This window comes from Strigops habroptila, chromosome 2 (genome assembly GCF_004027225.2).
Source record: "Strigops habroptila isolate Jane chromosome 2, bStrHab1.2.pri, whole genome shotgun sequence".
Taxonomy (NCBI): domain Eukaryota; kingdom Metazoa; phylum Chordata; class Aves; order Psittaciformes; family Psittacidae; genus Strigops; species Strigops habroptila.
Window position 1 is genome coordinate 9681159 of NC_044278.2, and position 13492 is coordinate 9694650.

Here is a 13492-nt window from a genome sequence, read left to right on the forward strand (position 1 = left end):
TAGCTTTCAAAACTTATTTTATATGCATGCATTTACTGACACAGGCAGAATCCACATGCAACTTGTAGAAGTAAGACACCATTCCACATTGCCTCTCAGAAGTAGGTCAGAGGATCATCTCTGGTTTTGCCAGTCTGAAAACTGACAAGGCTGGGACCTTGGTTCTCATGAGGAAGGCTCTGAAACACCTTTAAGTGGACATACTCGGTATCAGAAACTTGGACCTAGAAACCAAAACAGTGGGAAAGTGAGGATCATGAGTTCAAAGAAGGTTCAAACAAAAGGATGTTCTTTATATACTTGGAAGAAGATCTTTGCACAGGAGTTTAATTTTAGGAGTATCTCCATTTTTACTTCAACAGCTCTTAACCCAATTGCATAGTATTAACAGGAAGTTTAATGCTTTAGGCACCAAGAGGTTGCTATGTGCTTTCTGGTGGCTGCAATGTGGCACTATGTTTGTCTTGGTTTGGATTACATCTCAGCTCTAACTCTGCTGGTAAAATACTAGTGATGCGGAAAATTCAGAAGTATAAAATAATGAATCTTGTAACAGAGCTCATCCCAGTTAATGCTAAAACGAGTAACTGTTTCCTGTTACTTGCCAGATTGGGAAAGAAGAGACAAAAAATTGATTTTCAGTGTCATAAATGGAATTCCTCCCAGTTCAGTAACATGTCAATCTTCATTTCTTAGTATGGTCATGAGGCTTAGCATGGACAGCAGGTAAGTATTTTACATTGCCTAGGTCAGCAAAAAGATGGCACGAAGGGAAGAAAAACAACTGGGCATGACTTCTGGCTTTACTGCAGCCATCCTGTAAATTGTTCCTCTTCATCACTCAGTACTTTGCCCACAAAAGCACATCTCACAGGACCAAGGAAAGGAAAAACATCATTGATGTAAGTACAGCTCAGACTGGTCGTATAATAGGTAGTCTGCCAGTATAATCCCTGGTGCTCACAGAGCAGAAATAACTGTTAAGAGTTATTTTAAGGAAGGACCTGGGAAAGAGGAAAGTTTGGCAGTATCTGTCCTTCCTGGGATCAACTAAATATGTGGAGCAAATGCTCATAATGTGTCTCTGCAGAATTACTATGCCCCCAAACCCTACCTGTCAATTTAATTAATGAAGATTCTGAGCCTTGTCAAGGGATAAGATACAGCAGTCACACACAAAGTCTGCTCTTACTTCCAGAAAGCCAACCTGCCACTAAACAACGCTTTCCAGCCTTCAGCTGCAAATATGCCCAGCTGAAAGCTGCTCAAATCCATGGCTAAGGTTTTCTAATAAAGGATGAATGATGCCATCAGAGGGTTCCAAATTAAGCATTACCCATTTTACCTCTGCAATAGAAAGCAGGGTTTGAAAATACAGGAAGAACTCACAGGCAGGCTGTACCTCTGCAGCATGTGACACAGAACCAGAACATCAACACACACGCTTGCGTGCAAAACTAGTCTGCAGAGTATGGGATACTTGCATTACATTAAGAAATTCACTCTAACTCTCCACCAGAGCCTCAGACTGACTTCAAATTCATCATAATAAACACAACTGGAGGACACAGACACAACAGGAAAGCTACTTTGCCTCGAAAGGATACAGGAAAGCAGAGTTAAGACTAAATAATTTGAGCTGATAAGACAATCTATAGTCTTTGAGATGATCCTAAGAAACTTACTATTCACATCTGAAGCAGCACAGTGCATGTTTCACAAGTTTTCATATTCCTGTTCTACAATAGTGCCAAATAGAGGAATTTTATAAGCATCTGTTAGTCACATCAGGTGGTTTCCTACTACATTTGCTTCCCTTTCTGCTATAAGCCACTATGCAAGTCACCTACATTGCTTAACTACGAAGCATAATTACAAAGCTCCTGTAACATATACAAACCTTAATAAAGTAGTTCGTCCCAGCGACCACCTGAGTCTTATATACTATGGCTTTAAAGATGCCATATGTTCTGTTTTCCCTGCTTTCGAATTGCGGCTTCACCTGTAAAAAGAAAGGGAAAAATAGTTGGCAGGTTCATATTTCTTTCATATCTACCACTCCAGTTTTCATCCTTTCAAACCACACCTTTAATGAACTAAACCCGGAACCCCCCAAATAATTCAATTTGCACCAAGACCTCCAGCCCTCTTCCCTAGCATTGCCTTCAGCATTCTTTAAAATCCCCTGACACTTAAGACTTTCTAGCTGATGTAGTTCCTAGGCTATATGGTTCCAGAAGAAACAATGATCTGTGCTGACAGCATTCACACCCACAGCTCAGTTAGGTGTTTATGAACAGTACTCAGTTTAAGCCCTGTGGATCTTAAAATACGCAGTTATCTACAGACTGTTCACATAGATATTAAAAAAAAAAGTGTTAACAGTTTTTCCTGAAACACACAAAGTGTAGGGCAAGATTTAGGTTCAGCATCAATTACAGTGGTACTGTTCTCTCAGAGGTTAAATATTCCTGTAATTACTAGGCTGAAAGGGCAGGGGGCTAGCAAAGTGAGATAGCTGTGAGCAGCGGGGGAAGTCTGGCCCCATGTCTGAGGCATCATAGAATCATACACTGGTTTGGGTTGGAAAGGACCTTAAGATCATCCAGTTCCAACCCCCTGCCATGGGCAGGGACACCACACACTAGACCATGCTGCCCAAGGCTCTGTCCGACCTGGCCTTGAACACGGCCAGGGATGGAGCATTTACCACGTCTTTGGGCAACCTGTTCCAGTGCCTCATCACCCTCACGGTAAAAAACTTCTTCCTTATATCTAACCTGAACTTCCCCTGTTTCAGTTTGAACCCATCACCCCTTGTCCTATCACTCCAATCCCTGATGAAGAGTCCCTCTCCAGCATCCTTGGAGCCCCCTTCAGACACTGGAAGCTGCTCTGAGGTCTCCAACGCAGCTTCTCTTCTCCAGGCTGAACAGCCCCAATGTTCTCAGCCTGTCTTCAAACAGGAGGTGCTCCAGTCCCTGATTATACTCATGGCCTCCTCTGGACTTGCTCCAACAACTCCATGTCCTTTTTATGTTGAGGACACCAGAACTGCACACGGTGCTGCAAGTGGGGTCTCACGAGAGCAGAGGGGCAGAACCATAATTGTTCTACTATAGTTGCTGTGTCACATATATATATATGTGACACATATATAGTTGTCATATCGCATGCATGTGATGACAAATACAGGAAGGCAACTGCAGTGAACATAACCTGAAAACCTAGTCTTGTAGAAAGCATGAACAATCCTTTGCAGGCTGAGCAACAGCCTCTCCTTTGCACATGACACTCATGTCACCGGTCTGATGCATTCCAGAAGTCAGGCAGAGGAGCGTGGCCTCAGCAGCCTCCTCGGGCAGCCCCCAGAAGGGGCTGGCAGCACCTCAGAGCTTCTTACCACCCATCTGGTTCATCACAACGGAGACTGGCTTTCCCAGCACATCCACCTCCAGAGCAGCTGCCACTCCTTTGGCATTCCTTCCTAGCAGGCAGGTTCCCAGAAGCACCCTAGGAATATCTAGATCAGCTACCTCCACACAGTCAGAAACTATCATCATCGTCAGGCTCCTCAATCTCTTACTCTTCTGCCAAGCAGCTTCCACAGGGTTTCTGTCCCTGGGAACTGACAGCTATACTTTCAACTCAGGAGCTGCTGACTATAGCAAACCAGGGAAACTTCCATTTCCCAACCCTTTTCCAGCTGGCTAGGTTGGAAGGCTCCTAGAATGCTCTACTTGCAAAAGTGACAACTTTTGGTATACATTAGTCTTCTCCCAGCACAAAACAAAACAAAAGGGAGTTCTCTCCAGTTTTACAATCTCTCCCATACTACATGCCCCATTTGTTATTTATAGACAGAGCCTTCAGTATAACCAGGCAGACAGCTCCCTAATCCTCAGATGGAAAGATGTAACATTCCTAAGTTCTTATCTAACAAGTCCTTAAACCCAAGACATTCCCTAGTTTTAGGCAACAGCTGTAAACCAAGGAGACTGAATAAATAACATTGCCCAGCTCACTAAGGGTGACTACAGACAAGGCAGAGGTGTAAGCAAATAATTATGCAATCCCAAGAGCAGATGGACCTTGGGCATCCCAAGGTCTGCAGATGCTCTTCACAACCTCCCTCAAATCAGATGAGCTGCTGCTTTGCTTAGCAGAGCATAAAATCCCACAGAATTGCATCATGAAAGGGTCATGCTGTTACCTGGCTGGAAGCACGGCAGGATTGCCCCAACGTAAGGTTTGTTCCTGGAGAATATTTGCCTTATAGAATTATACGAAAGCCTCTGTGGGAGGGACCAGTGAGAGCTCTCTCCTGTTCTCAGCACAAGGCAGAAATTTTGAAGTGCGTGTTTGCTCACTGACAGTTAAGCACTGTGGTTTCATCTCTGATACACACTGCAATAGGTGAGGATCTTTTGATCACCCCTAACAGCCAAGAATTAAAACCACAGCTCAGCATCAGGCATCCTACACTGGCCTAGCAAAGTGTTCAAAGGAGGCCCTTAAGGTACCTCACAGACTCATTAGTCAAATTTCACAGCCCCCAGATGGCATGAAGCATTGCCCTCCCCATCCTACACATGTGGAAACAGAAACTGCAAATATGCAAAGATGCCACAGGGCCCTGCCCAGGGTCTCCCTTCCCAGGTAAAGGGGAGTTTCTATCTCTGCAAGGGCTGTTCCTTCAACCACTTTGCCAGCATAGGAGGAACAGTGATACTGCTCCTGAGTAATTTAATTGGTGTCATACAATCATAGAATGATTTGGGTTGTAAGGGACCTTAAAGATCATCCAGTTCCAATCTCTGCCATGGGCAGGGACACCTTCCACTAGACCAGGTTGCTCCAAGCCCCATCCAACCCGGTGTCGAACGCAGCCACTTCAGCTGGTGCCACGAAGTGAGAGGACCAAGCATCAATACTTGGTTCAAATCAACTCTTGCAGCGCCAGCTGTGACTAACCAACAAAGCCCTACAACGGAAGAAGGCTCAGAGGAGCTGGGCAAGAGTGATGTACCTAAGGAAGTCAGAAAATGCAGGGTGTGGCTGACCATAGCTCGCACAAAGGCTGACTTTATCTCAACACAAAGGGGACCAGAAAGTGTTTGATTTAGATAAATAGCTATGTCAGTTGAATGGATCAACTGGTGGTGTAACTCTGAGTTCATTAAAAGAATGTGAACACCTCCCAGAGTTAGGCAGACCAGTATGGGTGGAGTGAATACAGTGCTCTGCCTGACACAAAGGATGAAAACTAAACTATGAACTAAAGAATTTTGAAGACAACAGCAGGCTTGAACTGGCTTCAATCCACGTACTCCTTCCTGGTGACTGAGGATGCCTAGTGTCATGACAATGAGTATATTAGAGAGACCACATGGAGATCGCATTGGTGGTGTCACACCAACTGCTGTATTCGCTAAGAGTAATATATCTGTATTGTGCTACCACTATATTTGTATCACTCTGCTAAATCAAAAGCTCCATGTACCATGAAATAGAATCAAATAAGTAAATTAGATATTAAACAGTATATCCTCCACGTGTGGAATATCTCAAAGAACCTGGCCGGAGTACTGGACTCTGACACCAGCCCACACAGCCTATTTACAGATATCTCCTGGTGGCTCTGCCCTTCCACATGCACAGCCCAGCTCACCTTAAGTTTGCCTTCACCATTGCCTGGTCTCAGCCTGGAAGTTAGCAAGAGACATGGAATGGTGCTGGTGCAAACTCTGTCCTCTATGACACAGCAAAGGAGGAAGCTGGGAGCCCAGCACACAAGGTGTGTGCAGCAATATTGGCCAATATGTTCATCTCCACTACTTCCTATTTTTATTTCCTCAAGGAGGGCATAAATTATGCTTTGTGCAGTTGCCAAAGAGGGATGAGCAATTCTTTCAAAGCTGGGAGGGTGAAGGGGATTGGCTGGGTGAGTCACAAAAGGAGCATTCCCAATCCATGTTGTTCCCCTTCCACTTCTCAGGAAATACTTTATACGCTTTTAAGAGCTGCTGCACTGCAGGGCATTAGAGGATCTGCAGAAGTGCTGTTCACACAGCTGCTTCCAGAGCAGGATTGATGCCCACAACCAACCACCATGCAATTGGACTCACACTGCCAGGCTCACCTCGCTCACTGGTTCGCCAGCAGGCTCTGCACCACAGCTGTGACTCCAGAAAACACAAGATACCAGCAGAAAACATGCCATTCATCCATAGCCTTGTTCTGCATATATCTTTAGTGCATACTTCTACATGGTTTGTCCTATCCATGTCCCTCAGTGAGGAATTAATTCTACCAAGTACAATCTTCTCCTCTCAAATATACCAGCTTTAATTTCAAACAAGTGACCTCAGTGCTGGCACAAGAGAGCTGGCCTTTGAAGTACACATGAACATTAACTGAAGGTAGCCAGTAGTACTATCCCTGGCAAGGATGAGACAGAGAAGTGGTTCATCTCAGTCTTACCAGAACACTACCTATGCAGAATGCTAAGAAAATACTTGCTGAGCAGGCAAGGGAATTCACATTTTCAGCACTAGCTTCTTCACTCTAAACACTGGTTCAGTATCACCACCTGCTCTCCCAGCCTTTACAAAATCTTCTGTAGGCAGACAGAGACTTCATCTTTAGATAGGTCACAACTCACCTCGTTAACAATATCCTGGACTTCTGGAGTAGCAGGCTTGGTCTCAGATAAGCCCCCAGGCATCATAGTGGCAGGTAACTTCTCTGAAATGCTGAGTGGTTCTGAAGAGGGAAGTTTAGTGCGGTCTGAGCAGAGTCAGCAGGCATCTCATATATATACATACACATGTGTCATGGAATCATATGACCTGTAACATATGGAGCCTACCATTACGGAACTGGAGAAGGAGACAAATGGGGAAAAGAGGGGAAAAAAAGCAATCCAAAACACTGATAATACTAAATGTAAAACACCACTTTATAACCTTAAGTGTGTATAGTCTCAATGTCAATAAGAAAAGCAAACAACAGCCCCCAGCTACCCACATCTTAAGACGATTGGTTTGAGCTGCAACTAGAACCTCTTGCCCCTCCACCCATGTGCAGATGACTAGTCTGTGCACTTAGGAAATGCATTAGAGTCACACCCAGTATTTCCCAACACCATTCAAAATCAGAAGAAAGCATGCAGTAATTTCCTTACTGAAAATGTGCTGTCTCAACATCCTTGCAAGTGAGAAACAGTAGCAGATAGCATTTTCATTTCAGTGACTATACTACCCTCTGCCTAACCAGAAAGGTGCCAAGGTAAAGACCAGAAACAGAAGGGGAAAAATTAAATCCTAGGTTCAAGTACTGCAAATAAGTTACTTCTGCTTCTTTCCCATCAAACTTACAGTTGCAATCATAATAACAACTGAATATGCAGTACTATTTACAGTTTTTTATGAAACTCTTGTGCCAATTTCCTGGCAAACAACGTATGATCCCTCTCACTACAGCAGTTGTGTGTGCACAATAGCTGTTCAAGGTATTTATATTTCACACAAAGCTGAAATCTGTAACATACAGTTACAGTCAGACATCTGACAGTCACATTCGTGACCATACGTGAATGTACAAAGCTCAAAACAAACTCAACCTATTGCTAGCAACTGTTGGCAGCCCTACCTGGTAAAGGAGAACCAACACCTCAAGACCACAGAAAAAACCTACTCCCCTTCGGTATTCCTGCCACCCCCCATTCCAACAAGTGGAAGGAATATTGTTGCAGAGCTAGGACCAGAGAAGTAGAAACAGACCAAGCAATCTCAGTCCCTAGGGGTGGGTCCATGGGAGTATGTGCTGCACACAGGCGAGGGGCATTTCTGCTGGAATCAGCATTAGGGAATTTCCTAGAACAAGCATATTCATGGCCACAGCAATGGTGGCTGTGCAGCACAGACTTATCGGTGTCCTAACTAGGCTCCCAATGCTCCTCAGATGACAAGTGATGCAACAGACTGTAAACAAGTACTTCATATCTAACTTCAAGGCCTGTTCTTGGAACAAAGGACCCAAGATTGAGAAACTGGGGCTGTAGGGGCCCTAAACTCACCAGTATATAGATCAAGGTAACAGCATGTTACTGATAAAGATGGTGCAGAATTTACCAAACTTTGAGGAGCAGTGTTAGTGTCAGGAGAGTGGATGAAAGGCATTTGAGAAAAACAGTTGTCCTTAGACAACATCCTTCTGAACAAAAAGTGCTCCCAGTCCTTGCAAATGAAGGGAAGTCTTAGAACTGGGATTCTGCCACATTCTCCAAATTCAGCACTCGAGATGAGGAGTTCCTCACAGCCCAGTTCAGGGAGTTAATAACAATTCAAGCGGATGAGCTCAAACTCCTTCTTTTGCACAAGATGCTGATGATTCACTCAAATGCTGATCATCTTCCACCATGTCACTACCATGCATCTTACTCACACAGCAGGACAGATGAGACAACTAACTGGAAGAGCCAGCTCACCTTACTGAGGCCACAAGCCATGGGGTATGTCCAACAACCACGTGGCACCAGTGCTACACCAGGGTATTTTATAAACCTCTCCACACCAGGATGCAGATCTCACTAACTCCCATGGGAAGGGATGTCGATAAGATCCCCACAGCAGCACTACTCCCCTGGAGAACTCTTGATTCTGATTAATAAGAAATATACATGAGCACAAAGACTAAGAGGATTAAATTTTAACCTTGAGAAAACTCTAGGTATGAAACTAAAAAAGTTAATGTTGTATGGAAATCATTCACCGGACTCCCTATTTCAGGGTTTGCTGGTTTTTGACTTCCAAGTGTAAGAACAACCTTTTTTTTTTCCTTCCTGAATGCACACATTGGTGCAGAAGGGAAGGAAAATCAACACTAATTGTCATCAAGCTGATGCTGAAGATTACACAGGCAACTCTGTTTTCTTTCCATGCGAGTGCTAATGGACATCCCCCAAAATCCAGTGATATTTCTAAGATGTGGATGCAGCACTCATCCTGCACATGTAGTTCATGAAGTCACTTTGAAATGCTGATTGTTTCACAGACCTGCTATCAAAGATGATCAGTGGCAACGGACTATCCAAGGCAACCTCATCTACACCTCTCTCTAATTATTAAGCTTTGGATGTACTGAAACAGCATTTAGAACTGTTTTGAAAAGAACAGCCACCCTCATTCCACCTCTTGCACAACATGGACAAGCCAGTGTCTACACTTCAGTATTTGAGACCTGTTCGATGTTACATACCATTCCAGCCTGTGCTCACCATTTGCACAATGGCAATTTCTCTACACGTAACTGTACTGCTCTTAACTGTACTGCTCTTAACTGTGCTGGGAGAACAGCACTTTATAGTTTTAAAGCCAAGTAACATCTTGCACTACCCCAGTAATGAAGAAATAAATGTTTATAGCTTGCAGGCCACTACTCTCTGGTCCTGTATAAGCAATTTTAGGAAGCAGAAGTTATAGGCAATAAAAACATAAGTACATTACAAAACAAACAAAACCCAAACCCCAGGGTTATGAATTTATGAGTTATTTTGAAACCAGAAATGAAGTCAGGTCTGTAGAAATGATTGTGAAAGCTAAGTCAGTAGGTCAGTCTTCTGGTTTCACAGTGACAAGGCACGTAATTGTGGCTGGATGAAATGACACACAGTCTGCACCATTTTAAGAGCTGCCAAAAGAAAGCAGCCCTCCATCTACCAACTGAAGATCTGTTTGTTGTCATTACAGTAACAACAGCCTTGACTTCCAATGTGCTGCTCTGCATAAAAGGTTTCCCCTCCTGATTTCAGATTTCTGCCATTGTACATCAGGGAGGATTAATAGAAACCTGAACTTCAGCAGCACAAAATTATCATATCCCAGACTGTGCTGAGCCTCTGGTACCAGTAAAGAGCCACTTCCCCTCAGTCTGCTCCAAGACAATCAAATTCTACCCTTAAACATCTTCTGTAAAGAGATTACCTATTTCATCAGTCTTTCATGCCTACAGGCTGCAGAAGACAACAGCACTGAGTGCCAGAAAAAATACATCTATTTCACAGGAGAAAACAAGCAGCTCACACTTGAGAGGACTTCCCAAGCAAACAGGATCTGCCCACCTATATTTACCTCTTCCAAGCAATGAGAAAGCCCCCAGAGTGGGGCAAGCCACCTGCAGCAGATCTCGACTCTGGGCAGGGGCATCAGTTGTGCCTTTACTTGCAGAAATAAAAGCTAGAACCAGGAAAAAGATGAAATCCTGGTATTTGTGGGGTCCGTGATTTGATTCTCATATGACGTCAAGCAGCCCAGTAATTTTGTGACTACCTTGATGGTACAGTTGAAGCAGGATTCAATCGCAGGTTAAGCAGGATCTTAGAATGGACAGGGGTCACTAGACAGAGATTTTACTTGCCTTTTAGTAGGGCCCACAGGTCATACCAGTGCCATTAACATACAATCACAAAACATCCTGTTTCACAAGCAGATCTGAAGTACTCAAAAAAAAAAAAACCCAGCAAAGTTATTTTCTCCTTCCCTGTGCTCCGAAGCATGGCATGCAACTCCAGCAACTCACCTTAATGTTCCACTACGTTCAACAGCAAGACTCAAACAGCCTCTGGTCCGTGCGATTTGCCATGTACTGTAAGAGATATCCCTCTGTGCTCAGAGCAAACTAAACAGAGTAATTCAACTTCTCAGTGCAACCCTCTGTATACATGCTGCAAACACCTGCAGAAGGGATGTTTGGGACTTAGAAGTCTTCTTACGGTGCCAGAAGTTCTTCATATACAGGTTTGTATAGGTCTACTGGTTTGGCCTTATATTCAGACGGAAAACAGTGCTACATTTGGGTTGGGTTTTTTTGGTTGTTGGGGGGGTTTTCTCTTAGTTTTCTCGTAACAACTGCTAAATTGGGCTACTGAAAAAAAGAGAGAAACAAATCTGGGTATGTATCACATCCATTTCAGAGGTCATTTTTCACAGCATCTGCTTAAGAATTATTTTCCCACAACAGCTGAGCAAACATCTGGATGGGTAGAGGAGGACAGTGATTCATTCTCATTACAACCTCTAGTTTCTACAGAAATACTAGCTTGAATTTCAAGAGTATTGATGCCAACTCTCTATACACACTGGCAGAAGTTTCTACCATACAACTGACTTAAAAGGAACATCTCGTCCTGCAGTTGTAGATCCAAGCCCTGGATAGAACAAATATTTTAGACACCTACATTAGAGGTCAGTATTAGAGTACTGACTTTGCAATCAAAACTAACCATTCTCAACACCTCGTTACTGGACTGTCTCCTGTGAAAATAATGTTAGTAGCAATTCAGCCCACAGTTCTGAGCAGTATTTGATTTCCACTTTGAGGATAAACAATTACAAGAATTTATCAGTTGAAGAACAAACATGTTTTCTGCTTTCAGAGTTGCAGAAAAACAATGAGGATACTTCAAGAGGGAGACTAGCACTTCAACTGGAGTAAAGTTCTGCTTAGAGCAGTTGCAGTATCTTGGGGAAAAAAGGGAAAAATAATTAAGTTTGAACATTAGGATTTATAGCCTCAAAGACTTAAATTATATTTCTGCCCTGTTCTCAAAGAAAAGTGAGACTTAATGTCTCTGTTGCCTAAAAATAAAGGCCATCAAGTAGTCTGAGTCTCTTCTGGGCAAACAACTATAAACCAGGTGATGCTGCACAGATTTTTGCCAGCTTTCCAGTAACACAGGTACATTCCTACGTTTACTTGCGATCACCCCATGTATGCACAGCTTTTAGGGAAGTGAGAGTATACAGTAATTTTGGTAGTTACTGAATTCCAAAGCATTCGCAAGATGATGACTGTATTTTTAAGACTCTCTTCAAGTTCAAGGGTTCTTAAAGACTTAGGGATAAGTAATAAAACCAGCTGGCAACCAAGGAGACCTTGTTATTTGACTGTCAGCCAGTTAAGAGTTAGTAAAACTTCAAGGTATAATTACAGCAATCCTGCTTTCCTCATACTTATCCGCTTTTAACTGCAGAGGTGTTGCATTAAAGCTTTCTAAATATACAACTATGGCCAGAAGCAACAGGATCAGGTATGCACAGCTATTTTCCCAGTTCAAATGCAATTCACCTATGGAATTAATTTCTAATTTCAGAAGGAGGGATGGTAAACTGCCTCATTCCTGAACAAGACTTATCTTCATCTCCACTCCAAAGTGGTTTTAATTGACACCATGTTCTCTATTTAAAGAAAAACTGCAGAACTTAGTAATGCAGACCAAAGGCCAGTATGTGACAGATGCTGCCTGTCAGCATTGTGGGAGCACTGGCAAACCTGCACCCACATGCAGCTCTGAATCAACGCTGCCAATGTTGAGCAGTTCAGAACAATGCTGACAGCTTCTTCCTTTCAGGGCTGCTGAACCTACGCTTGCTGATCATTCTGCAATGTTTTATTTCCTTTCAGATTTTAGCATATTATTTGCACAAGGACACCATGTTCACTGATAGTTTAACATGCACCAGTTCAGGGAGAGCCCTGTCCTCCCTGCTCAGAGCTGGTTTTTACTGTTTCTTTCCCTCTAGGACTGTTGAAGTTGTACAAGTGCAAGAAAGATGCCAGTTTCGCATTCCATTTGAAAATTATTTTAATACTATAAAATTCATTTGTTCACATATTTTGTACAAAAGATGAGTTGTTTTCTCTTAATTACAGGAGAATCATGTCAATCTTGAAATTTCAGCTAAGTAGGTCCAAAACAAAACAAGACTGGGTTCTACTGGTTCTGGAGGGTCACAACACAGCTCACCCAAGGTCTCTTTCCAGTTTGGCTCTGATAGTTATGGACCACCTTGATGGAAAATACCCCACATCATTGACTCTTCGGAGGCTTGTAGTGAATTCGGCAACGTTCATTAAATACCTGAGACACCAAAACAGAAGAGCAAAAGCGAATCAGCCCTCCTCCAGGAGATGAGCAAAACTTCAGGCAACTCCCTCTTCACTTAGCACCCATCTCAACCTACCCAGCCCTGCTGTACCAATAAATGGTACTTACCAAAGCATCTGTCTCCATTCACCTTCTCTCCTGGCTTTGGTGAATCCAAAGTTTGCAGCCTGATGCTGGGGGACTGCATAGCACTAAGGGTGTTACCCCTCAGATAAGGCAAGCTCATAATCCTGGTAGTCTGTTATCATCAAAGATGCTGATGCCTTTTTTCTTTTTTAATTTTTTGGTTTATTTTAAAAGAGGGAGGGGGAATCACCAGTGGAAAGCTACTGACCACCTGTGTTCTGTTAAGTTCACTCTGGCATTCAAATCTGGACACTGTACTCTTCTCTTTCCTGAGCAAATGCATTTTACATTGTCATGACAGCTAAGAAGAGGTGCAAGAGCTCTTGGAAGCCACGTTCACACTTTCAGTTATCTGAGCGCAGGTCCTGATGCTGCCTATGCAAAGGGCACACTGCTCTTGCCTCACTCACCTCTGGC

General features: G+C 43.3%; 2 protein-coding genes across 8 annotated transcripts in view; both read right to left on the bottom strand.

Moving 5' to 3' along the window:
• On the bottom strand, positions 1–10541 carry CSTA (cystatin A). The gene is made up of 4 exons (XM_030472023.1): positions 8492–10541; positions 6665–6851; positions 1901–2002; positions 1–224 (listed from the first exon to the last, which is right to left on the bottom strand). The coding sequence occupies exons 2-4, from the start codon at positions 6728–6730 to the stop codon at positions 96–98; spliced, it is 297 nt and encodes a 98-aa protein (XP_030327883.1). The 5' UTR covers positions 6731–6851; positions 8492–10541; the 3' UTR covers positions 1–95.
• CCDC58 (coiled-coil domain containing 58) overlaps positions 6765–13492 on the bottom strand; it is a 15377-nt gene continuing 8649 nt past the window's right edge. Inside the window, exons 5-7 of one of the 7 annotated variants that reach the window (XR_003989453.1) lie at positions 13058–13219; positions 12809–12922; positions 10933–11522 (exon numbers count right to left, since the gene is read on the bottom strand). Coding sequence is in view for 2 of the 7 variants with exons in the window: in XM_030472020.1 (XP_030327880.1) it covers positions 12872–12922 (51 nt within the window). In the remaining 5 variants the exon portion in view is untranslated. The other 6 variants (XR_003989450.1, XR_003989449.1, XR_003989451.1 and 3 more) reach the window with 6 other exon arrangements.